Genomic DNA, 26,606 nt, shown 5'->3' on the forward strand with positions numbered 1-26,606 from the left:
CTCAACTACAGAAAGATACAAAATGCAAAGGAACAGCTTTGCCACCTTAGTTTGCAAAAGATAACCACTTTTAGGATTCTTAATGATGAGAGTCTGAAACAAGTAGAACTCAGATGGAGGAAAAATTGACTCTAAACATACATGCTTGAAGAAAATAAAATGTTAAGACCACATGTTATGTGATTCGATTTCTGCAAAATGTCCAGAATAGGCAAATTTATGAAGATAAGAGATTCATAGACAGAATGCAGGTTAGTGGTTGGATAGGGCTAAGGGTTTAGAGTGGATAGAGCGGGGCAGTGACTGCTACTGGGTTGTGGGGACAAAAATGTTCTAATACCAGATTGTGGTGATGGTCGCACAACCCTGAAAATGGACTAAAAAACAACGGATTAATTACACACTTTAAATGGGTGAACAGTATGATATGTAAAATATATCTCAGTAAAGCCGTTTTACCAAAATGAAACCAACAGCAGGAATTCAGAGAGGAGGATGGAGAAGGCAATGGCACCCCACTCCAGTACTCTTGCTTGGAAAATCCCATGGATGGAGGAGCCTGGTGGGCTGCTGTCTGTGGGGTCGCACAGAGTCGGACACGACTGAAGCGACTTAGCAGCAGCAGAGAGGAGGAAGCAAGCCTGGAAATGCAGGTAAAAGGCCTGATCCTCTGAGGCTTTGAACACTGGTAAAGAGCTCAGGGTATCAAATCTCAAAGGCAGTGGAGAGAGAACTGCGAAACTGACAAGTGGTCTTGAAGACATGGAAGAGATCTGAAGGAGATACAGGAAGTGGGGACACAGACAGGAGCCTGTAGCAGAAAGCTGGGCAAGATGCAGAATCAAGAGGCCGGATGGTGATTAGTGACTGATGAAGGCAGAGCCTGTGGGGGTAAAAGAGAAGAGAAACCCTAGGTTTCTTTCTGATTGGTAAAGGTGCCATCCAGGAATTACATGGACAATGAATTTAGGAGCTGTTTTCAGTTCAGTTCAATTCAGTCGCTCAGTCGCGGCCTACTCTTTGTGACCGCATGGACTGCAGCACACCAGGCCTCCCTGTCCATCACCAACTTCTGTAGTTTACTCAAACTCCTGTCCATCGAGTTGGTGATGCCATCCAACCATTTCATCCTCCGTCGTCCCCTTCTCCTCCTGCCCTCAATCTTTCCCAGCAGCAGGGTCTTTTCAGATGAGTCATTCTTCTCATCAGGTGGCCCAAGTATTGGAGTTTCAGCTTCAACATCAGTCCTTCCAATGAACACTCAGGACTGATCTCCTTTAGGATGGACTGGTTGGATCTCCTTGCAGTCCAAGGGACTCTCAAGAGTCTTCTCTAGCACTACAGTTCAAAAGCATCAATTCTTTGGCACTCGGCTTTCTTCACAGTCCAACTCTCACATCCATACATGACTACTGAAAAAACTATAGCCTTGACTAGACAGACCTTTGTTGGCAAAGTAATGTCTCTGCTTTTTAATATGCTGTCTAGGTTGGTCATAACTTTTCCTTCCAAGGAGTAAGCATCTTTTAATTTCATGGCTGCAATCACCATCTGCAGTGATTTTGGAGCCCCCAAAAATAAAAGTCTGCCAGTTTCCCCATCTATTTGCCATGAAGTGATGGGACCAGATGCCATGAACTTAGTTTTCTGAATGTTGAGCTTTAAGCCCACTTTTTTACTCTCCTCTTTCACTTTCATCAAGAGGCTTTTTAGTTCCTCTTCACTTTCTGCCATGAGGGTGGTGTCATCTGCATATCTCAGGTTATTGATATTTCTCCCGGCAATCTTGATTCCAGCTTGTACTTCACCAGCCCAGCATTTCTCATGATGTACTCTGCGTATAAGTTAAATAAGCAAGGTGACAATATACAGCCTTGACGTACTCCTTTTCCTATTTGGAACCATTCTGTTGTTCCATGTCCAGTTCTAACTGTTGCTTCCTGACCTATATACAGATTTCTCAAGAGGCAGGTCAGGTGGTCTGGTATTCCCATCTCTCAAAAATTTCCAGTTTATTGTGATTCACACAGTCAAAGGCTTTGGCAATCAATAAAGCAGAAATAGATGTTTTTCTGGAACTCTCTTGCTTTTTCCATGATCCAGCGGATGTTGGCAATTTGATCTCTGCATTTTCAAAAACCAACTTGAACATCTGGAAGTTCATGGTTCACGTATTGCTGAAGCCTGGCTTGGAGAATTTTGAGCATTTCTTTGCTAGAGTGTGAGATGAGTGCAATTGTGCTGTAGTTTGAGCATTCTTTGGCATTGCCTTTCTTTGGAATTGGAATGAAAACTGACCTTTTCCAGGCTTGTGGCCACTGCTGAGTTTTCCAAATTTGCTGGCATATTGAGTGCAGCACTTTCACAGCATCATCTTTCAGGATTTAAAACAGCTCAACTGGAATTCCATCACCTCCACTAGCTTTGTTTGTAGTGATGCTTCCTAAGGCCCACTTGACTCTACATTCCAGGATGTCTGGCTCTAGGTGAGGGATCACACCATCATGATTATCTGGGTCATCTTTTTTGTACAGTTCTGTGTATTCTTGCCACCTCTTCTTAATATCTTCTGCTTCTGTTAGGTCCATACCATTTCTGTCCTTTAATGAGCCCATCTTTGCATGAAATGTTCCCTTGGTATCTAATTTTCTTGAAGAGATCTCGTTTTTCCTATTCTATTTTTTCCTCCATTTCTTAGCATTGATTGCTGAGGAAGGCTTTCTATCTCTCCTTGCTATTCTTTGGAACTCTGCATTCAGATGCATATATCTTTCCTTTTCTCCTTTGCTTTGGGAGCTGTTTTACACATATGTTTAAAACAGGCCCACATGCTGTCCAGCAAGCCACTGGTTATGTGCATCTGTGGCTTTTCAGAGAAGTTTAGTCCAAGAAACTTGGGGGAATGTTCAGGATACAGATAAACTACAAATCATGAGATTCCTAAACTGGTGGAAGGGGAACCAGGGAGAGGACCAAGTAAAAGGATGTACAGTTTTCAGAAAGTAAAGTTTTCAAGTGTCAAATGCCTAGTATTTATCGACTGGATTTAACAGTTTTGGAAGCGTCACCAACAGTGAGCCTTTCAGGATGGTGGGAAAGGAGGTGCCCCACAGCGCAGTGGGAGCACTCATGAGGAGACAGCAAGTGATTGCTACTTTAAAAGGAGGTAACTTGAGAAGGGTCACAGCAATTTTTTGAAGACGAGAGATAAACAGGGTTGAAGGGCAAGTGCTGGGTCTGGAGAAGGGATGACTCACAGCAGAGACCGGGGATGGGGACACAGGAGACCAAAGCCTCTGCAGATGAGACAACTCTACCTCTGACATGAGAGGGAAGGAGTGAGAAAGGACGGGTGGAGAAGGGCGGGAAGAGGAACCAATTAGGACTCAGAAAGAACATCAAGGACGGACCTGACGGCCCAGCACCCATGGGAGCAGCATCCCTTGACCCGAAGCTGCACAGCTTTTCTCTGTGGTAGTCAGCAGCTCTCAGGTGCAGAGAGGACTACTGCTAAGATGAATCCAGAGTTGGCGTTGCCCCAAAAAGTGGTCTGGCTTGGCTTGAAAGAGGATTGAACAGTTCCTTGTGTGTAAATCACAGGCTGAAGCACATAAAATTGCTGATATTTGACTGTATCTTACCTACGAAAACAATTGCATATGGTACAACCTAATAAGTGTTGACCTGACTGGCTAACTTTACAGCTAAAGAAGATGCACAGAGAACCATAACGATCTTTAAGCCATTAACAACCTAACTAAAACTTTCAATGGGATAGGGCTAGATAAAGCAGAAACTCTCCCAAGAACAGAAAATACAGAATAACTGCAATTATTTGTGCATATGGCAATGAATTTCCTTTAATCCAAGACAAACATGACAAATTCCTTAACTATCAAAAGCTACATTTTATTAAAAACAATCTGTCTTTAAAAATGTTTCATCATACAATATATACAATACATGCTGCTTTCCTTTTTGGATTTCAGCATCCACTTGAGTCCTAAAAAACAAAGGAGGGAAATAGCTGGTTAACAGTTTATAAATGGTAAATCAAAAGTTCATTTAAGATGCATAAAGGAAATCTACCAACCAGCTCCTCCTCAGGGTGAAGGGCCCAAGTAAACCCACAGTATAGATCTAATGTCAGTTCTCCTCTTTCCTTCAATTACCTTGGAACAAAAGCTCAAATAATTGAAGCATATATTGAGAGTTTACACTAAGTACTGAAAAGCTAATTTTAACTTTAACTATAACTCAGAACCCCACTTTACGGATCTATAGAGAAGGAAAACCAAGCAGAGTAAGACTGACTTGCCTAACATTTTAAAGGGGCAGAGCCAACAGGATCCCATCTCCTGATCCCCACCCACAGCTGTGTGCAGTACAGAATACCAGGTCATTTCTAAGATTCCCTTCCCCATCTCCTTTATAAAAATGGAGAATTATTTCATAAGCAAAACACAGGTTTCAGAAATGCCTATTACCAACATCATTCCAAGGTAGTTCTACCTTAATTTTCCTTTTCTACTTTGTCTGCATAAAGTAAGCAAAGCTAATGGGACAGTGAACAAAACTGATGGGAGGATTCAATATTCCATTATCTCATTTATCCATTTGTTGTGGGGGTGGGGAGAGTGCCAAACCAAGAATAATCTCTGCTCTCTTTCAACTGCACATCTTAAGACGACCAAAGTAATCAATCCAAAGGTGGGAACTTGCAACCACTGGGTCGTGTTCTGCCCTTCTCACCAGTTACACACAATTTTAAGAATGGGGCACTAGAGGGAAGCAAAATCCAAATTTCACCAGAAGATGAAAAAGTGAGACAGAAACTATGATAAATACATGCAGCTGTCCCATGGGAAATGTTACCTTCAGCTGGTGTCAAGCACTTAGCCTCTGCTGGCTCTGACTTGAAGTAATCACAGGCTCTGAGATCTCAAAGGTCCTCACAATCTCCTGGTAGAGAACAGAGAGCATGTGGGCACTGAGTTTACAGCAAAGGAATTCTTGGAAAAAAACTGCCTGGGGTAACATGCAGGGTTTTACCTCCCAGTCTCGATAACTCAAAGCTATAATTGCTTGATTCCTAATTTGAGTGTTTCCTCCACTTTCTTCATTAATATTAACAGGCTCTGTTTGAGAGGCAAAGTTTTCAAATCAGAAGAGGTAATCTGAACAGAAACCAATGAATAAGAGGAAAGACACCTGTACCAAGCAGATGCTTAGAATATTATATCCTTATTAGGAATTCATGCATTAGTGTTGTATTATTACAATAGAAAGTAACCCCGCTTGCTTCCATTAAAAAAAAAAAATACATATGGTAAAATAACACATTCCAATCATTTGAAAAACTCTGCATATCTATGAACCAAACAGAGAGCTAAGGTCTAGTGTGTCCAGTATGAAAGTAAGAACTTTTTAAAGGAACTGGTAAATGCAATGAAAACACTTCATTCTGTACAGTAGGCCTTAGAAGGCAAAGAGTAATGGAGAATGTGAATCATTCAACAAAATTAAGATTCTCTCTGTATTAACCATGCTCTTTAATATTTACTGAAATTTGTAAATTGTATAGCAATGTTCTTTTTTGACATCAGTTTTCTAACTGTGAGAGATATTTAAATGAAACGTGTATATAAAAGAGGCAAAAAAATGAGAAAGAAAAAAAGATTCTGGAGAGGAAGAGCTGGCATTAGGGAGAAATAGAAGGAAACTACAAAAATAACTGTAATTACAGACTTTCTAAATTAAAATTGAAGGGAAACTACATCATTTCTTGTTATTCTTCACAGCAGTAGATATTGAATCAATGACAGAACTGAATCCATCAGTTTTAAACTATGATCAAGTTTTCAGTATTTTCAATTAGTTGAGGAAGACATTGTAAAAGTTTGTCGCCTAAAATAAAAACTCAATTTACATTTAATAAAATACATTTCACACCCTCCAGTAACAAATGCATTTTCTTTAAAACTAACTTTTCTGGACATAGAATCATTTACCTATTACTGGCAGTCGGTCTCGGTCAAGTCTTATTCTTGCAAAACCATCCTGTAACACAAAGACTAAAATTTAGATTCAAAACCTTCAGGCATTGGATGAAAAAATTACTCAGAAAATTCTAAACCTTAGACAATCAAAATATACCATAACAATAGTATGGAGAGTATACAGACAAGCCTTCTCTAACATCTCCCTCTACATGGGGTATCTTTCAGGTTCTAATCAGCTTGCTTACCCAGGCACAACCTCATCCCCAAGATCTCTTAAATAAAACTACAACCATCTTGGCTCTTTGACTGATTCATACTTTTTGAGTATTCCACATTTTATTATTATGTTATTTTTTGGCTGAGCCATGCAGCTGGTGGGATTTTAGGTCCCCCACCAGGGACTGAACCCAGGCCCTCAGCAGTGAGAGCGAGGAGTCCTAACCTTTGGACTGTCAGGGAGTTCCTGAATACAACACATTTTATGATGCATAATACTATCACTGACCGTTGACTGAATATGCTTTAGTGATCATTTCTGAAAAAACACTTTTGTCCAAAAAAAAACCACTTTTGTCAACACAAGATTCTATTTTGTTAAAATCATATTAATCTTAGAAGTCCAGGATTGCAACCGGACATAAGACTGAAGACAGCCTAGAGAAAATTCTCAAGGTACACTTCTGAGAATTTTTCTTTTTTTTCCTCCTAAACCATCTGTTTTGAAATTACTTCAGACTTAAGAGTTACAAGACTACTGCAAAGACCTCCCATACATTCTTTACCCAGGGTCTCCAACTGTTCGTGTTTTGCCATATTTATATTACTGCTTTCTCTCTCTGAAAGTGAAAGTGTAGTCACTCAGTTGAGTCCGACTCTTTGCAACCCCATGGACTGGCTTCTCTGCCCATAGAATTCTCCAGGCAAGAATACTGGTGTGCTTTGCCATTTCCTTCTCCAGGGGATCTTCCAAACCAGGGATCAAATCTGCATCTCTTGCATCTCCTGAACTGGCTGGCAAATTCTTTACCACTGTGCCACCTGGGAAGCCCTTTTCCCTACAACTTCATATATTTCTTGAAAACAAGGGTATTTTCTTACATAACAACTAACAAATTTGGGAAATTTAACATGTATATCACATAGTTACCTAATCTGTAAGCTCCAAAAATGTCTAAAATGTAAAAGCAAGCACTTAATTTTTTAGCTGGTTTCTTTGGCCTGTGACTCATCAGTGTTCTGCTGCTGCTGCTAAGTCACTTCAGTCGTGTCTGACTCTATGCGACCCCATAGACGGCAGCCCACCAGGCTCCCCTGTCCCTGGGATTCTCCAGGCAAGAACACTGGAGTGGGTTGCCACTTCCTTCTCCAGTGCATTTAAGTGAAAAGTGAAAATGAAGTCGCTCAGTCATGTCCGACCTTCAGCGAACCCATGGACTACAACCCACCAGGCTCCTCTGTCCATGGGATTTTCCAGGCAAGAGTACTGGAGTGGGGTGCCATTGCTACAATGGGTCTAAAACACATACTGGTCAGTACAAATTCCTTAGCCACCTCTCATCTATACCTGTTATTATTTACTCTTTTAAAAGCAAAGAAAAACAGAGAAATAATCTTAAATCTTACCCTTATAATAAAAGAAACATGAAAGATGTTTTCCACTGTCCGGGGGAAAGAATGTGGATCAACCACAAAGTCAAAGAAGGACATCGGAGTATCAGCTAAAGACAAAAGAGGAAAAAATTCTTCAACAGAGGAAAAATTACTTTTGCTCATCAATTAAGACTAATATTCTCTAGTGTTAACCAAAGAAAGGAAGTGGGCATTCATCCTGTTTTGGGATGGAAATCAATACAACCCCGCTGGAGGACAATCTGGTATATCTATTAAAAATCTGCATGCCCACTTCCCCGGCAATCCTCCTTTAAAAAGCCATCCTACAGAAATATTAGCACACGTGCACAAAGTGGTGTGCCCAGATTTTTCACTCCAGCAGTTTATACAAGAGAAAAATGCTATAAAGAACTTGTCCACTAATAGAGGATTTGTTAAATGTATGATAAAGTCACCCAATGGGAATCACTGAGAAGAGTAAGCAGGATCTGCATGTACCAATATGGGAAAATGTCCAAATGGACAAGTCATCTTGCAGAAAGATGTGTATATTATTTTGCTTTGAAAAAAGCAAAAACACCACCATCACCAACAACAAAAAATCCCAACTACTTAGTTGCATATTTATTATGACTGACATAGACATGAGAAAGTCTGAAAATACACACAGCACATTTTGTAAGTGGAGACCTCGAGGGAGTGAGGTCAGGTAGAACAGGTACTTGGCTTTTTACTTTTCTCATGTGTTTGGCATGTATTATTTTGTAACAGAAAAAATATCCCGTCTTTGAAAAATAAAAATGAGAATTTCCTTCACCAATGTTCTCATGGGATTTCTAGAGAAGTCTCATAAAATACATGTCAAGAAAAATCAAAATGATTCAAGCATTACATATTTGCCTCTTAAATAAAAATAGCTTCTCATTGCAAGTGACACAGGCCTAACTGACAAACACAGGTTGCTCCATTTTGAGCTTGGTATCGTACTTACGATCTTCTTGAAAGTATGTTTGCAACAATCCCAAGATTCTTTCCACTTCTTTTTCTGTTGCTTCTTGATGAGATTCTTCCATTCTTTTTAACTGAAAACATAAAGCTGTTATCAAGCAGACTGACCTACTTGCCTGCCTGTTAACCTTTTCTGCTCTCTCCCCCGGCCAAACTCCTCTAAATATCGTTTACTTAGGATTTCTAACAGTTTTTATTCCTGTCTTAAAATTGATAGTTAAAAAAGATTTTCCTAGCTTTAGTAACATTTTCATATGAATTATCTGAGAGAGGAGTAACATGACCAAATCCATCATTTTCAGGTTGAATGTAAAATAGCAAATTATAAAAGGGGCAATGGTTCTCACCTGGGAGTGATTTTTCTGCAGCGCCACCCCGCCCCCCGCCCCCACGATGAGACATTTTCTAACACTTGGTTGTCATACTTGGGACGGGAGGGGGGAACATGAGAGGAGGCTGTTAGCATCTACTGGGAAGAGGCCAAGGATGCTGCTAAACATCCTACAATGCACAGGAGAGCCTCTCACAGCAAAGAATTATCCAGCCCCAATGCCGACAGTGCCGAAGTTAAGAAACCTGTTTTGGGAGAACTAATCCATCCTACAGAAGTGGGTTAAGAACTAAGACAAGTGGTCCATCCAATAAAATGTTTAAATACTTAAACACCTCAAAAATGATTCAAACATTAAATGGTTACTTTTTAAGTGACAGAACCTGACTCCAGACCCAAACCCTGAGAAAAGACAGCCAAATTACAGGTATATGATACTAATGGCTATTTTAAATTAAGCGTTTTAAAAAAGCAACATTTGAACAAACAAACCTGGGCAGGCATTGCCTGCTGCTCTTCTATCATACGAACTTTTCTTGGACGTTCAATTCGTGGCTTTGGCACAGGGCACTCTCCTTGTATTGAACCCAACCTAATGAAAGATATGCTTTCATGTCTTTGTTTTTAAAACAAACTAATTTCACTAACTGAAAGCAGTTCCCACAGCATCCTCAAATTCAGCCCAGGCATCCGTGGTGTATGAGTGACATCGGACCAAGACTGTCGGGTTTGTGGCAGCCTTTCTGCTCCTTCTGTGTTTCTCAAAGAATTCAACCAGATTCCTCCCCAATACCTTTGTATTTACTCTCAATAGTAAGTCAATCAATATGCCCTCTGTGGTCCTCCCAGCTAGCCTGTTGTCTGTTTCGCAGAGCCAGCTTCAGAGATCAGGAGAAGGACGAACGTGTGTGGGGGACGGGGATGAATAGCCCCACTGGGCCTTTTGGTCTGGGGGTGCCAGAGCAGAGCCCCACTGCCTGGGACTCCAGAACACACTGTCTTACGAGATAACAGGTAAGGCAGAGGCCATGGGATTCCTTTCCCTTTTTGGACTCCCTCCACCTCCCAAAACCCTACAGCAACAGACCAGCAGGCAGAAACAACCAGGGCCCAGAGAACGAAGTCCTCTGTGGTCTCTGCACTGGAGGGAATCAAAGCATACAGTAGAGATCCTATGTGGGCGCTAAGCTGCTTCAGTCATGTCTACTCTGCAGCCCATGGGATTCCCCAGGCAAGAATACTGGAGTGGGTTGCGGTACCCTCCTCCAGGGGATCTTCCAGACCCAGGGATGGAACCCGAGTCTCTTACATCTCCTGCATCAGCAGACGGCTTCTTTACCACTAGGGTCAACCGAGAAGCCCAAGCAAACCTTACCAGATGGAAAGAAAACATGGGGGAAAGGTCACTGCAGGCTAAGGCAACAGCAAGTACAAGGCTGCAAAGTTGTAAGTAAATCACTAGCCGCAAATTGGGCTAGATGATGACAAAGGGTCGAAGTTATATAACCCAAGGCTATCTTTCTTTCTATTTCTTTTGGACATGCCTCGAGGCTTGGGGGATCTTAGTTCCCCGACCAGGGATTGAACCCACACCCTCACCAGTGAGAGCTTAGAGTCCTAACCATTGGACCACCAGGGAATTCCCAAAAGGCTATCTTTAGATCCTGCATTTATGGTGGAGCCTAATTCAACAGCAAAAAAAAAAAAAAAAAAAAAGATTTAGACTTTTCCTATAATAAAGAAGTTTGATCTTTTTGCTGTAATATACAGTGATTCTGGGCACTTGAATTAAAGGAAGTCTTGTTAAAAACAGATGCCTCAGGAAATAAGAAGAAAACCCAGATGCCTGGCCCTGCACCACAGACTTACTAAATCTACATCTCCAAAGCCTTCTGAAGCACTACCAATCTCAGGAGGTTTAGAAGGGCACTCAGAATAGACAAATGTCCTAAGCTAACCACTTAAGGAAGAAACCACTTGAGTGGTTGCCCTGGAGAAATTATCTACTGGTTATTTTAAAGGCTGTCTTACAAAAGAACCAGTAAGAGTTGTTCTTAGCCTCTTCATAAGACTGAGCTAGGAAATTAAGACAGAAGCCAATTCCATTTGAGTATAAACAAAAGCTTTTCAAAATCAAAGCTGCATCCAAAAAAAGATGAACTGGGCAGTTTATGTGACAGTGACTCAACTAGTCTTCAAATATAGGACAGCGATCATCTGACAGGGAATTATATATTATAAATGGCACTTTACATATATTGGTAGACTCTTAAGATACCTTTCATAGGAGGTATCATCCTCCTACGTAATAAAGACTTTTAAAGATGATAAAGCCAGACATTATGTCACAGACCTAAAGTCTCCCATGCTAGAAAGCAAAGGTGCCAGCAGAGTGCCCTGATAAGGAGATGCCAGCCCATGGCCTTTCCTGCTCCAGTTAAGCTGGATGAGGATCCATCCACAAGATATTATGGGCTTTTAAATCAAACTTTAGAAAGTCTCTGAGCAATGGCATCATGACTGTCTCCTCTACAATACCAAATAATTGTTGTCCCTACAATAAAATACAATTTAAGGTTTACAAATGGCTGGTCTGTCAGATTTTCAAAATAATCTTACAGAAAGTGGAATGTATGGGTTTTATTAAAGGTGTTTTCTGCTGTTTTGCCTGATATTTTCCAGGAGTCATAGACTATGAATTCCAAATCAGAACTGTCTTCATCACGGATGAGTTCTTCAGCTTCTAGCGGATTTACACCCATATGAGTCAGCTACAAAAACGAAGGGAAACAGAAACCCCAGTTAAGCCACGAGCAGACATTCAGCGCACTCAATTATCTCTATCACTACACAAAGGGCCAGAGGCAAAGTCTGTTTTCAGTGTCCTAACATATTGGCTCAATTTCTTATTACAAATTTCCTGTTTTCAAAGGCACCTTCTTTTTGGCAGAAACTATTCTTCAAGGTACTCAGGACTTTTTGGTGAGAAAGTGAGATGATCCAGACCAACGAGTCTCAACCGGAGCAATTTTAACCCCCCCAGGCATTCTATATAGAGACACTTTTGATCGTCACAACTGGGTGGATGGCAGGGAGGGCTGTGTTACTAAATGCCGTAGAGGGCATTTAGTGGGTAGAAGCCAGGATAGTGCTCAGCATCCTACAGCAGGTGCCCCCAAGGAAACAAAGACTCAACCAGCCCAAAATGCACTTAGTGCCCAGGCTGAGAAACCCTGCTCTAGCCCCCTGCAGGCCGAGGGGCGGGCAAACCAGAACTTAGCCCGCTGGGCCTGATCTCACACAACGCATTTTTATAACTATCAGCAATGCTGAATTAGCATAAAAATAGAAAATCACATCCCTAAGCAAACGATCTGGGATAGAACATGGAAGTTTAGCTGGCTTTCAATTTTCATTTCCAGCCAACCTCCTGGAGACCCCTGATTAGCTTGCAGATTAGGTTTTCCAGGGAGCAGCACCTAGCGTAAGGGAGATTCACTCATCTTAAAGGTGACTTCCTGGGAAGAGTTGGCGGAAGTCTAATAATTCTCTTATCTCAAGCTATCTTGCAGAAAGTATATTAAATTTGCTTTTATGAAAGTACATTTTTATTACATTATAAACTTATGAAATGCCTAGAAGTTATCAAATTAAAACAGCAATACCAAAAAATAAAATTAAAAAAAAAAACAGCAATACCATATATAAACAGTAATCAAAAAGCCCTCAGAGAGCTTAACCCTTTAAAGGCAGTTAAGCTTTGAAGAAGAGAGAGGCTGCCAGAACCCAGTCAGAGAGACACAGTCAGCACTGTTCCGTTCTCGTGCCAACCATTCTACCACTGCACACTTGGAGGAAGACATTTCAGTTTTTATCTGGTCAAATCTACCAATTTTTTCTTTATAGTCCTTATATTTGGTGTAATACTTGAAAAAATCCTCCCGCCAGAGTCTAGACAGCTATTAAATTGGGGGTCTGCATGAACCGCTTTAAGACTTACGGAATTTAAAGTACAAAGCTCACCCTGATAAATAAAAGTAATTTTTAAAAAAGATTACCCAATATATAGTCAACTTTATTGAGCATTTTCCAAAATGCACTACACTTCAAGTTTTAAAAAAAGAAAAATTTAAGGTTTAAAATTTAAGTTAAATTTTTTTGTTGTTAAATTTTTTTAAAAACCTAAGGTTTTGAAAACATCAAAAACCTCATCTGCCTCATGCCTTTACAAAATAATTTATCTTTTCGGGTCTTATGGTACTAAATCATTTTAATAACCTTTTAACAAACAGAAAGTCAATGTCCTAACAGAAATGCTAGGACAGAGATTGGCTCAAAGTAAAACCAAGATGAAGAAAAAAAAAGTAAAATACAAAGTTCATCTCATTGTGCTTTTTGGGGGCAAAAAATTCATCAAGCAAAAGTTTCAAAATTTCAGGTAACCACCATCCAATCATTAAGAGGCAAAGACAGTTGAATAAAACAACAAAAAACAAAAGCAGAACCCCAACCATACGCGTATGGTTCTGGAATATTCTCAAAGACAAATCAAAACATGCCCCTCCACCAGATGTAACTCATATCCAGCTGTACTTTGCCTGCATGTGGGCTTCTGCCCAGCCTAGGACAAAGGTCCCGGGTCACTGAGAATGAACTCACGAACTGACGAGTGAGGGAAAAAATGGCCATTTGAAATAAACATAGCACCCTGAGTCTTAGAAGGCTAGGAGATTTTCAAACTGCTCTAAACTCCCAATCTAGATTCCACCATTGTTCGATTGTCATGTGTTTAATCTGGTAAGATCTCTCTGGAGGAATCTCAGGCCCAAACAAAAGGGTAAATAAGTGAAAACCATCTGCATATGGATATAAGCAAAGTGTATAATCATACACTATGTGACAGATGAAACATTTTTTATTACGATTCTGTAGCTTTGAACTTACTAGAGTTTCCACGTATCGTAACATATCAAACGAGTTCAGGTCAGAACGCAGCTGCTTTGCCTTCTCTTTGCCCAAATCTGAAGCCAGAACAAGAAAGTGGGCATCTAGGACTGCTTCTCTTGCTCGGGACACTATTCGAAAAAGAAGGAACATGCTTATCCACAGGCATTTTCCCAAAACTTCCAACTGTACTTACTCCCCATTTCCCATTGGACCAAAAGAAAAAAAAAAAATCTCAAACACACTCATCTCTGTGTAAAAACAGGTTCCCCTGCTCAGCTCACCTAAAAAGCCAGCTCTCTCTACTACACTGTTCCTGCTTCAGGGAACTGAATAAAAATCTCTTCATTAACTGCAGTTTAACAAAAACCTCCGTCATCTCTAACACCAGCTGTTCCCTCGGACTCCAGTAACCCATCCAGGCACTATTAACACCTGTGTTGACGATGGAAGCCAAGCTGAATGCCCACGGTGTGTAAGGCGCTGTGCTTGGGTGTGGCCAAGACCGGTAACAGGTAAGTTGTCAGGGAGCTTCAGGTGAAGTTCCGTGCTGGGCAGGTAGCGGGAGACGCAAACTCTGCCTGGCAGCACAGGTCCCACCAAATGAACAGCCTACAGGCAGCAGGGCCATGACCTCCAAGGAGGGATGATCCAAAAAGGTTCATCTTTTAACATTTATGATAAGCTACAGACAAGAAAGGATTTAAATAAAAAGAGACAAGAAGGAAACGGGGCCAGGAAACAGGATGAGGTCTGGGGAGATGGGGGTGAGTGTTCATTAGAAGAAGACACAGCAGAAGTGAGGGGAATCGGTTTGACCAGACCCTGAAAGGGAACAGGCAGTGTGGAACCATGCTCCAGGAACACCAGCAAAGGCGAACTGAAAAAGCAGCCAAGAGACAAACCAGGCAGGCAGAGTTCAAACACACAAATGCCTCTCCCTGGCTTGCTCCTCAAGGCCACTTCATTTGAATTTCTGATTGCCCAAACACTCCTCAGGCTGATGAACGCACTGACTCCAAGTTTTGTATTCATATGCATAATTTTCTCCCCAGTTTTATTTCAGGAGAATTACTATGAACATGACAATGAATGAGAGACAAGAGGCAAAAGCTAGGGACCAGTTCCTGGGCTGTTCTAGACCTCCCCTCCCCGCTACCGGCCCATCACTGCCACGAAAGCTGTGAGAAAAGTGCCCATCTCCCACGGATGGATTCAAGCCTCTGAAGAGTTACAGAACATCCAGTCTGTATATATGGAGGATGCAGAATTCTTTGTTGGCTGACTGTCTCCTAGGGCCCGGTTGAGTAACTGTGCCTTAAAAAGGCAACCCAGCTAGCATAGTGGAATTGGCCAAGCAGGAAATGATCTGTTAATCAACAACTTTTCAGCAGTGGGTGAATAATAGGGGACAAGGGGTCAAGAGCAACCCTGAAGAGAGAGCCTGGGCAGGGGGTTCCAAGCTCAGAAGAGAAGAAAAAGCTAGAGAGAGTGGAGGAGGAGTTGCACCAGGTGGAAAGAAAGAAATGTTCTGGTTCTCAGAGAACATGTGGAGTGGTGGTGTCCAGGCAGCGGCCAGCTCTGTTGACTTCTTCACCTGGGTGGGTCTGCACTCTCCTCTTCTGCTCCCATAGAATTTAGAGAAAGGCCAGGAGGGAAAAGTAGTCTGAGGACTTGTCCCCGGGCTCTGTGACCCGGTGCCCACACCATCAGGGGCTGCCTGACCTGTCCTGTCTTCAAACACAGAGACCACTCTTAGCACTAACACTGCTGCTGCTTTTCATTCAAACCAAGCTTTTATTTCAGAGCCCCCTTCACCCCCTACAATGCTAGAGTTCAGTGCTGAGATTCTTCTCTTTCTCAGGCCCCTCCCCTCACTGGAGACCAACAGGGCCACCTGTAGACACAGCCATCCCCACTGGGTTATGTTAGGTGGACCAAGAGCAAGGAGCTTAGGGACGGGGAGGTCGGGAGGAAGGCAGGAAAAGAAACAGGATGTCAGAAGCCAGCTCAGTTCTTTCTTTAATACATCCAATGCATCCTGGGTAGTCAATAGAGTAGAAAGACAAGACATAAAAGTTCTCAGCAGTCAATACAGTAGAAACATAATACACAGGAAGTTCTCAAACTTGAACAAGCAACAGATACAGTAGAAACATAATACACAGGAAGTTCTCAAACTTGAACAAGCAACAGAATCACTTGGGGCGCTTGTTAAAACTGGCTGCTGCTCCCCAACTCCACCCCAAATTTCATGTGAAGCTCTTACTACCTGCTTGTACTTGTGAAAGTGAAAGTGAAGTCGCTCAGTCGCGTCCGACTCTTTGCGACCCCGTGGACTGTAGCCCACCAGGCTCCTCCGTCCATGGGATTCTCCAGGCAAGAATACTGGAGTGGGTTGCCATTTCCTTCTCCAGGGGATCTTCCCTGACCCAGGGATCGAACCCAGGTCTCCCGCATTGCGGGCAGGCGCTTTAACCACTGATCCAGCGGGGAAGGAGTGCATAGAACCTGCTAAGTGCACAATCACAGTAGTGGTGCTACAAGGAAAAAGGTTCCAAACCTAGTAAAGCACTCTTATAAGTGGCGGTTGTTTGGTGTCAAGCATTCGGTTCTCATGCAAAACTAATTAAAATTACCCTAAAATATATGATCACAGAAAGCTTCCTTTCATAAAATAATGAATTACCTCCATTAAAGAGAGTGTTGGCCTCTTCAAGGACCTCTGTTAACTTGTCGCTGGCATTCAATATATCCTCCCGGTTTTCTATTTTAAAAAAATACAAGCTTTGGGAAAGGTGTCATCATAGGCTAACAAGTCATTGACAGAGTAACCAGCTGCAGCTGGAGAGCCAAGTCCCAGCCCCCACCCCCAACCCCACCCCCGCTCCCTGGTGGAGTTATTTTCAAGCTGTATTTCTTTAACCAAAACGGCCTAACAGAAAAGATGACTACCCCTTTAGCAGAATGAACTTGGAAAGGGGACCCACTTGGCTCCCCCTAACCTTCACCCATGAGCTTCCACGCCTTCTGCAGCCTCTGAGGAACGCTCTTAACAGAAGGGTTCTCCAACTCTGCAAGACACATCTTGCAGAGCCGAGCCACCCAGAGTCAGAATAGGTAGGTCCAGGGTGCACTGGAGAATTTGCATTTTTGGCAGCTGCCGCGGGCGGGCGACTGCCGGCGGGGAATCGCTGGATGTAAGAAAATGCGCCCCGGCTCCTCGTGCCTCCTCTCCCCCGCTTCCAGACCGCGCCCGGCCTCGGGCCCGGAACCCCCCCCCTCCGGGGGACTCGGGCGGTCCCCACCCTGGGGCACTCGCGCGCCTCCGCCAAGGTCGTGCATTGCGATCCGCACGACAGATGCGCGAGCGCCTCGAAAACCCCGAACCCGGGCGCGGCCGGGCGGCGCGGGGCTGGTCCCGGGCTCCACGAACCAGCCGGGCCGCGCAGGGCCTGCGCTAGGTTCCCGCCTCGCGCCCCTGCCTTACGTTGGACCGAGTTGATAAGCGCGCGGTACTGATGGCGGATCTGGCGGCAGAGGCTGGGGTCGGTCTCCTCCTCCAAGCTCGCCGGGTCTATCATCTCGTCCCCGGAATCCGACGGCTCGGTATCCTCCAAGCCCGGGCGCTCTGGGGCCTCCCTGCGCTCGGGCGCGGCGCCGCGGCGGGAGCTGGGCGACAGCGGGGACCGCGAGCGGGAGCGGGAGCGGGTGCGATCCCGGTGCGGGTCGCGGCCCCGGCCCCGGCCCTCGGGCCGGCGGCCGCTGCTGTCCCCGGACATCGCGCCAAGCCTCCCTGCAACTTTGGAACGGCGGAAGTTCGCGCCAGAAACTGAAAGCCCTGCACAACTGAGCTCCTGCTCCCCGCGGAACGCGGCTCCCTTGCCGGAGCGAGCGCACAGCGACGCCTGTGGCTGGAGGCCGGCGGCAGGGGCCGAGGCCGGGGGTGCAGTGGTTACAGCGCCGCCAGGCGGGCACCGGGCGGCTCAGGCCCCTGACCTTGCGCGCCCCTGACATTGGATACCACTTTAGGTGCTTAGAATCTTCGTGGTCTGGTCCTCTGTGCCCACCCCCATTAGACTTTCACCTTCCCCGGGGTCTCCCTGGCTCTCCCGGACCCAGCCACACCCTTAAAACAAATATTTAGCATTCTTCCAGGTGGAAATTCATTCCAAACTCCAGAGAGAAATATCTGGGACATTGCCAGGTCACGGACACGCAGACCGTGTTTGTTGATCAAGGCTCCTGCAGTTAAGCAGGATGCGCGCTGGATACGGAGACGAGATGAGATTCTGCCACTCACTATCTGTGACCTTAGTTCCTTGAGCCATTATGGCCGGGACCCAATGGAGTTTATGAATAGCTGGTAATCCCCCCTCCACTTTTTTTTTTTTTGGACAGTGAAAAAATGTTAGTCACTCAGTCCTGTCCAACTGTTTGGGACTCCATTGACTCCAGTAGCCTACCAGGCTCCTCTGTCCATGGAATTCTCCAGGCAAGAATACTGGAGTGGGTTGCCATTCCCTTCTCCAGGGAATCTTCCTAACCCTCATTTTCTGCATTGCAGGCAGATTCTTTACCGTCTGAGTTTATTTTTGACTGCACTGGGTCCTTGTTGCTGGGTGGGCAGGTTTTCTCTAGTTGCCACCAGTGGGGGGGCTTATCACTAGTCGTGGTTCTTGGTCTTCTCATTGCCTTGGCTTCTCTTGTTGAGAGCATAGGTTATAGATTTCTGGGCTCAGTTGTGGCACAGGGGTTTAGTTGCCCTGTGCTATGTGGGATCCTCCCAGACCAGGGATGGAACCTGTGTCCCCTGCATTAGCAGATGAATTCTTAACCACCGGACCACCAGGGAAGTCCCAATCCCACCTTTTTTGAGGACAGAACAACTGAACAAACAGAAAATTGACAAGGTTCCTTGATTTTCTTGGAGTAAACTCTGTTAACCATCGTTTTAAAATATCTACACCTCGACAGTTTATGTTCACATTTGGTCCTCAAGCTGAAAGATTCTAAAATACTTTTAAATGGGTCTAAAAACGATGAAATTATATTAATATAGTTTTAAAGATAAGTATATGAATCTCCCGTGTATTTTGGATCGTATTGCAAATGTTTCTCAAGAGTTCTTTTTGGTGCTGAGAACCCATTTTTTTCAAAGGAACAATGTCAGTTGAGTTACTACCCAAGTCTACAAAAATACCATGTTGTGAATCAGATGTACTCAGTTTGAGGTAAGCACTATTCTTTGCAGCATATATCACACCTCACTCCTGCTTAACCTGGATTTCAGGAAAGGTATGCCCTGAAATCGGAGAAGGCAATGGCACCCCACTCCAGTACTCTTGCCTGGAAAATCCCATGGATGGAGGAGCCTGGTAGGCTGCAGTCCATGGGGTCGCTGAGGGTCGGACACAACTGAGCGACTTCACTTTCACTTTTCACTTTCACGCACTGGAGAAGGAAATGGCAACCCACTCCAGTGTTCTTGCCTGGAGAATCCCAGGGACGGGGGAGCCTGGTGGGCTGCCGTCTATGGGGTCGCACAGAGTCAGACACTACTGAAGTGACTTAGCAGCAGCAGCAGCAGCATGCTCTGAAATGAATCATGGTAATACCATCCCCATTCCCCGAAGATCGGGCTAGGGATAGGACGTGATTCTGTTCTGGACAGTGATATGGGAGGCAGATTCACATTTGGATCACTCACAAAGCCTGCAGAAAAGAAAGTCTTTATTGCCATCCTCACTCTTCTTTGTGATGCTGGCATGAGGAAATGGAGTCTGGCATGATGGCAACCATCTATCTACTACTGACGAGAGGACAAGCATGAGAAAAGACCAGAATACTGGGAACACTGGAGGGCAAGGATGGACATAGACGTGACGGAATTGCTGAGTGTCTGGGAGTCTGCCTACCTCCAGACTCCTTGTTAAGTCAAAGTGTTAGATGCTCAGTCGTGTCTGACTCTTTGGAACCCTGTGGACTGTAGCCCACCAGGCTCCTCTGTCCATGGAATTCTCCAGGCAAGAATACTGGAGTGGGGTGCCTTCTCCAAGGGATCTTCCTCACCTAGGGATTGAACCCAAATCTCCAGCATCTCAGGCAGATTCTTTACACTCTAAGCCACCAGGGAAGCCCCCTGTAAGCCACAAATATCCTGTAGTTTGCTAAGTCGCTTCAGTCGTGTCCGACTCTGTGCGACCCCATGGACTGCAGCCCACCAGGCTCCTCCGTCCATGGGATTTTTCAGGCGAGAGTACTGGAGTGGGGTGCCATTGCCTTCTCCATCCTGTGGTTTAGGCCATTGTTAATTGTTTTGTCGTTGCTACTTGCAGCTCAGTGCATTGGAACTGAAATGAATACCTAGCATTATTTCCAAGTGGAAATTCCCTCTATACTCAAGACAAAAATCCCTGTAGTATTTCATTGAGTTCAACAGCTTTTGATGTGTATTAATGGGCCACACATGCAACAAACCAAGCAGGTCATGAAGATGACTCCAAGACATGCCTTTGCCTTCCAGGGTCTCACCAGGAGACAGATATGAAACTGATCCTAAAATTCATGTGGAAATGCGTGGGACCCAGAATAGCCAAAATAACCTTGAAAAAGAAAGACCAAGTTGGAAGGATGCATGCTTAATTCCAAAACTTACTACAAAGCTATAGTATCTAAGACTGTGATATTGTCATGAAGATAGACATAAAGATCAATAGAATAGAATTTAAAGTTCAGAAACCAACCCATACATCTACGTGTGCATGCGTGTGCATGTTCAGTCATGTCCAGCTCTTTGCAACCCCATGGACTGTAGCCTGCCAGGTTCCTCTGTCCTTGGGATTTCCCAGGCAAGAATATTGGAGCAGGTTGCCATTTCCTCCTCCAAAGGATTTCTTTACCCAAGGGAGTGAACCAGAGTCTCTTGCATCTCCTGCATTGGCAGGCAGGTTCTTTACCATTGAGCCACCTGGGAAGCCTGTCATACATGCATGGTCAACTGATTTTCTACAAAAGTACCAAGATAATTCAATTAAGTATGTAAATACTATCTGCTATGCTATGCTATGCTAAGTCACTTCAGTCGTGTCCGACTCTGTGCGACCCCATAGACGGCAGCCCACCAGGCTCCCCCATCCCTGGGATTCTCCAGGCAAGAACACTGGAGTGGGTTGCCATTTCCTTCTCCAGTGCACAAAAGTGAAAAGTGAAAGTGAAGTCACTCAGTCTTGTCCGACTCTTAGAGACCCCATGGATTGCAACCTAACAGGCTCCTCCGTCCATGGGATTTTATAAATAGCTTTAAATACAATGTAAGTGTTACCAGTGCATGGCAAATTCAAATTTTACCTTTTGAAACTTTCCAGAGAAAAAATTTTTCCAAAATATTTTTTACCCTTGGCTGATTGAATCCGTGAATGCAGAAACCTCTGATCTGAGGGTTGATGGTATACTGTTAATAGTGCTTACCTGGAGTAGAAATAAGAAGAGAAATAGGTTATTAAATCTGTACTGCTTCAGTGATATGTTAATTGTATCATTTCAGAAGAGAAATTAAATTTTAAAATGTTAATTTTCAACCTGTACCATGGAACAATAAGTACAAATTAGTAATCAAAAAGTGCAAATCAACATTTTCAAGGATACAGGGGTTTAAGGGTCTCAAGGTCTAAATATGGTTGTCTGTTAACCTCCTCACCCCACAAGCATTGCCCTACGTTTTTTAGAAAAGAGTCCACAGCCATGCTAGTCAACAGCACTTAGAACAACCGCTGGTCAGAGAACATTCTACACTTGAAGTGATTTCTAGCTGACAAAAAAACCACCCACAAATGATATTAGCGCAAGGACCTTTTATAGCATGCGTAAGCCCTGAACTCCATACCATTATCCAGAACTTCCCCCACCCCCGATTTCTTTTCTTTCTTTTTTTAACATTAAAGAGAGCTTGTAAGGAAGTTCTCTGGGGGTCCAATGGTTAGGACTCTGAGCTTTCACTGCCAAGGGCATAGGTTCAATCCCTGGTTGGGGAACTAAGATCCTACAAATAAATAAAAAGGATAGATTTTTTTTTTTAAGAAAGTTATTGCTTATAAAAGAAAAGAGAAACTTGTAAAGAAATAAAGGCCAACAATTTTTTTTCTAAATTAAACAAAATTTTTTCTAACATTTTTTTCTAATCTCTCTCATGCCTTTGAAATCAAGTGTGTTAGTATGATCACTTGTTCTATATACTTGTCACTCAATGCTAGACTCTTAAGACCTCATTAATGCTTCGGATCATGGTGTCTCTAATTTGAATGTGCATATGAATTACCTGGGAAGGGGCCTTGTTAAGGTACAGACTGTGATTTCCGTAGGCCTGGGAGAAGCCTCTTATTGTCCGTTTCTCACCCTCAGGCAATGCCTCTGATGCTGCTCACGGATCAACCCCTGAACCAGAAGATTTGGTAGAGCAGAACTATTTCAATACGCAGTGCTCGCCCTGGAGCACTATAGTGAGATTTTTCTTCTCATTAAGATATAATTCACATATCATAAAATCCATTCTTTTACGGTGTATCATTCAATGGTTTTTTTTATTATATTTACAGAGTTTTGCAAATATCACTACAATTATTTTAGAACATTTTTATCACCTGAGGAAAAAACCCCATGCCTATCAGCAGACTCTCCCCAACTACCCCCAAGCCTCCTCCAGCCACTGGCAACCAGAGACCTATTTTCTGTTCCTCCAGATTTGTCATTTTTCCCTGGACATTTCATATGAGGGGAATCATGCAGTCATGTGTTGTCTTTTTGTATGTGGCTGCCTTCATTCAGCATGATGCTTTCAAGATATGTCCGTGTCGTAGCATACGTCAGTACTTTTTCTGGCTGGATGATAGTCCACTGTGTGGACTGACCACGTTTGGTCTATCCATTCATCAGCTAGTGGACACTTAGCTCCTCTTACCTTTTCACTGCCGTGAATGCTGCCTTGGCATTTTTCAGGAGTGCAAAGGGGCCCCTGTTGTATCACAGTCACTTGTTCATCCAAGAGTTGGTTACTGCTACTTTTTTTTTTTTGGCAGCATGCAAGGCATGTGGGATCTTAGTTCCCCAACCAGAGATCAAACCAGCACCCTCTGCATTGGAAGCCCTGAGTCTAAACCACTGGACCCCCAGGGAAATCCCAGGAGTATGATCTACTGTGAACATTTCATTTATGCCCTCCTTCTCCTCTCAATATTCTTATTTTTTCTTTTTTAAAAATCAGCCTTAGCTATGCTATTTTGCCTCATAATAAGGATGTTAATAATGTTACAAAATTGCTGTTATTTTCATTTTTAATTACTGATTGATTTCATGAGTAATATTTGCTAACTTTTAAATATCCCAATAATCCCAAAACATAATTGAGATAGTTTTCAAAAATTTTTTGGCACAGAAAACTTATTTGGTTTACGTATTAATATTGGTCTTCTCAATTGTGTAAAAGAATGCGAACATTTGCCTAAATATAATTATTTCTTCGTACAAAGAAATTCTCATTGTATTTATCTCACATCAGAAACATGGTATATGTCTACTCCTTTCTGGTCTATTGCCCTGTTATTTTTATACACAGCACTCTTTTAAAAACACATACGAAACCTGATACTCAGTGTATTTATTTAATTATTTTAATTGGAGAATAATTACTTTGCAATATTGTGACAGTTTCTGCCATACATCAACATGAATCAGCCATAGGCATACATATGTCCCCTCCCTCTTAAACTGCTCTGTCATCTCCCTCCCCATCCCAGCCTTCTGGGTTGTCACAGAGCACCAGCTTTGGATTCCCTACATCATACAGCAAATTCCCACTGGCTGTTTTACACATGGTAATGTACATGTTTCAATACTACTCTTTCAATGTATTTTAAGATAGAGAGAGTAATGCAGTTTAGCAAAGCTCCGAACATTGAAATTAGTGGTTGAAATTAATATTGAAAATATTGCAAAGGGGATGAAATTTTCATTCCATTCTAGCACTCTTTGGGAATGCTCACTTAGGTTGATATTCTGGATCTCCAGTTTTAACACACACACACACACACACTCTCTTTAGCTGATATACTTCTCTGACCATGGAAAAACAGCACATTCTTTCCTTCTGGGCAAAGCTATCAGATATCACAGGAGAGATATCCTCTCTTGGCCAAACGAAACAGATGAGACTGTAGGCATAATGGTTAACCAGGCTTCATTGTAAAATAGACTTGAGCTAATTTCTTACTAATTTAGGCACATTACTTAACTGTGTTGACTTACTGCCCTTACCTCTAAAATGAGGACAATAATTTGGCATCAGAGAGTTATTATAAAATATTAAAATCAGTCAATATTATCCTGTCTAAAGTTCTTAGCACAAGCTAAGAAATACGTATCTTTTAGCTTAAGTATTTTTGTTCTTGTTAGTTTTGTGTTACTTAAGGAGTGCCCTGGTGGGAAATATGAAGGGAAAAAAGGCAGGAAGGAAAAATAAACATGGGAGGTGATTAAGGGACTAACAGGGGTGGATAATTTACACTTAATACTGGTTGGAACCTAGCTTAGGAAAGCTGATCTAAGGCATGTCATGCATGTGTGCACGCTAGGTCTCTTCATGTCTGACTCTCTGCGACCCCATGGACTGTAGCCTGCAAGACTCCTCTGTCCATAAGATTTCCCAGGCAGGAATACTGGAGTGGGCTGCCATGCCTTCTCCAGGGGATCTTCCCAACCCAGGGATCAAACTCAAGCATTGGCAGGTGAGCTCTTTACCACTAATGCCACCTGGGAAGCCCATTGCATATTATAAAGGGCTTCAAAATACAGCAGCTTTGTTTTTCTTTATTATTATTTATTGACCACTCTGTGTGCAAAGTGGACAGTTTGCAACTTGATTTGATGTATAGAACTTTGCATGCATAAGAATGCACATCTTTCAAATACTCATGGAAGCTTCATGAAAATGGATCAAAGGCAATAAAGAAAAATTAAAATCTACAAAGTAGAAAAACCATAAAAAGTGAATCATGTTAGTTAACACGTATTATTCTTTTCTTAATCTAAATTTTTAGACTTTCTCTATTCATTGTAAATATTGTTTGTATCTAGGTTTTAACTACCATTATTTGTTTTTAAATTTATTTTAAATTCAAATTTAGATTAAAATAAATATTTTTAAATTTATTTTTATTTTTTAACATATTTATTTGGCTGCACCAAGTCTTAGTTTCAGCATGTGGGATCTAGTTCCCTGACCAGCAATCAAATCTGGGCCCCCTGCATTGGGAGCATGGTGTCTAGGCCACTGGGCCACCAGAGAAGTCCCTAAAATGTATTATTTTTTATTTCAAATTTATTTATTTTTTAATTGAAGGATAAGTGCTTTACAGAATTGTGTTGGTTTCTGCCAAACATCAACATGAATCAGCCATAGGTATACATATGTCCTCTCCCTATTTATTTAATTTAAAATTTAGTTAATTTCTGCTTTTATCTTCATAGCACTCCTACTTTCTAATTTCTGAAGGTTAATTTAGCTCTTCTTTCATAATACCTTCAGTACATTTATTTATTTACTTTTAGTCTTCCTCATTTTGTGTTCCTTCTTTATTTTAAAATAAATTCATTCATAGTATTAGTTTTCCACTATATACCTTAAACTTGAGAGCTAGTACTTTTATTTCATTTTTTAAGAAATAGGCATCAATTTTAATTTGTATTTTTCCTTTTTTTCAGCTAAGGATCCTGTGTGCTTTGTCGCTTCAGTCGTGTTCAACTCTGTGACCCCATGGACTGTAGCCCTCCAGGCTGCTTAGTCCATGGGATTCTCCAGGCAAGAGTACTTGGAGTGGGTGGCCATGCCCTTCTCCAGGGGATCTTCCTGACCAGGGATCGAACCCACGTCTCTTACGTCTCCTGCACTGGCAGACAGATTCTTTACCACTAATGCCACCTGGGCAACCCTCAGAGAGGAAGTTTCAGATTTCTACTCTTGCACTTATAAACTATGGGACTCTGGAAGCTACCTCACCTCCCTGACCTTTAGTTTTCTTATACCTAAGTAGGATTAATGATAAGTATCCTCAGTTCAGTTCAGTTGCTCAGTCATGTCCGACCCTTTGTGATCCCATGGACTGCAGCACGCCAGGCCTCCCTGTCCATCACCAGCTCCTGGAGTTTACTCACACTTATGTCCATCCAGTCAGTGATGCCATCCAACCATCTCATCCTCTGTTGTCTCCTTCTCCTCCCACCTTCAATCTTTGTTGGCATCAGGGTTTTTTCCAGTGAGTCAGTTCTTTGCATCAGGTGGCCAGAGTATTGGAGTTTCAGCTTCCAATGAATATTCAAGACTGGTTTCCTTTAGGATGGACTGGTTGGATCTTGCTGTTCAAGGGACTCTCAAGAGTCTTATCCAACACCAGAGTTCAAAAGCGTGAATTCTTTGGTGATCCTGCTGCTGCTGCTAAGTCACTTCAGTCGTGTCTGACTCTGTGCGACCCCATAGACGGCAGCCCACCAGGCTCCCCTGTCCGGGGGTGTTATAAAATTTTTTACATTGGCTTTTATTTGTTTGCTTTTGTCATTCTTTGAAATTAGTCTCTAGTTTCACTGAATTTGGGTTAGGAATTTGTAGAGATTTTTTTTCTTTAAAAGTTCAGTTCAGGGGCTTCCCTGGTGGTTCAGTGCTT

At 42.8% G+C, this 26,606-nt stretch overlaps 1 protein-coding gene and 1 long non-coding RNA gene across 3 annotated transcripts; one reads left to right on the plus strand and one right to left on the minus strand.

Annotated features, from left to right (window-relative positions):
• Positions 1 to 3,831: 3,831 nt before the first annotated feature.
• NSMCE4A (NSE4 homolog A, SMC5-SMC6 complex component) lies at positions 3,832 to 17,768 on the minus strand. 2 transcript variants are annotated; one of them, XM_055560120.1, is made up of 11 exons: positions 17,387 to 17,768; positions 16,586 to 16,663; positions 13,897 to 14,027; positions 11,572 to 11,723; positions 9,445 to 9,544; positions 8,605 to 8,695; positions 7,626 to 7,720; positions 6,012 to 6,060; positions 5,053 to 5,138; positions 4,876 to 4,962; positions 3,832 to 4,003 (listed from the first exon to the last, which is right to left on the minus strand). In XM_055560120.1, exons 1-10 carry the CDS (start codon positions 17,676 to 17,678, stop codon positions 4,888 to 4,890), a joined length of 1,149 nt encoding a protein of 382 aa, XP_055416095.1. In that variant the 5' UTR covers positions 17,679 to 17,768; the 3' UTR covers positions 3,832 to 4,003; positions 4,876 to 4,887. The 2 variants fall into 2 exon arrangements, with proteins under 2 accessions (XP_055416095.1, XP_055416096.1); XM_055560121.1 differs by lacking the exon at positions 17,387 to 17,768 and adding an exon at positions 16,902 to 16,998.
• Positions 16,678 to 25,734, plus strand: LOC129636615 (uncharacterized). The gene is made up of 2 exons (XR_008707040.1): positions 16,678 to 17,016; positions 25,651 to 25,734. It is a non-coding gene; the product is annotated as an uncharacterized LOC129636615 (long non-coding RNA).
• The last annotated feature ends 872 nt before the right edge of the window (positions 25,735 to 26,606 follow it).

This window comes from Bubalus kerabau, chromosome 22, assembly GCF_029407905.1.
Source record: "Bubalus kerabau isolate K-KA32 ecotype Philippines breed swamp buffalo chromosome 22, PCC_UOA_SB_1v2, whole genome shotgun sequence".
In the NCBI taxonomy this organism is placed as follows: domain Eukaryota; kingdom Metazoa; phylum Chordata; class Mammalia; order Artiodactyla; family Bovidae; genus Bubalus; species Bubalus kerabau.

Coding starts and splice junctions, on each gene's coding strand:
- NSMCE4A (XM_055560120.1), bottom strand. CDS start 17,678: ATGTCCGGGGACAGCAGCGGCCGCCGGCCCGAGGGCCGGGGCCGGGGC. Junction 11,724..13,896: donor TACGATACGTGGAAACTCTA/GTAAGTTCAAAG, acceptor TCGTTTTTGTAG/CTGACTCATATGGGTGTAAA. Junction 7,721..8,604: donor AACATACTTTCAAGAAGATC/GTAAGTACGATA, acceptor TTTTGTCTTTAG/CTGATACTCCGATGTCCTTC.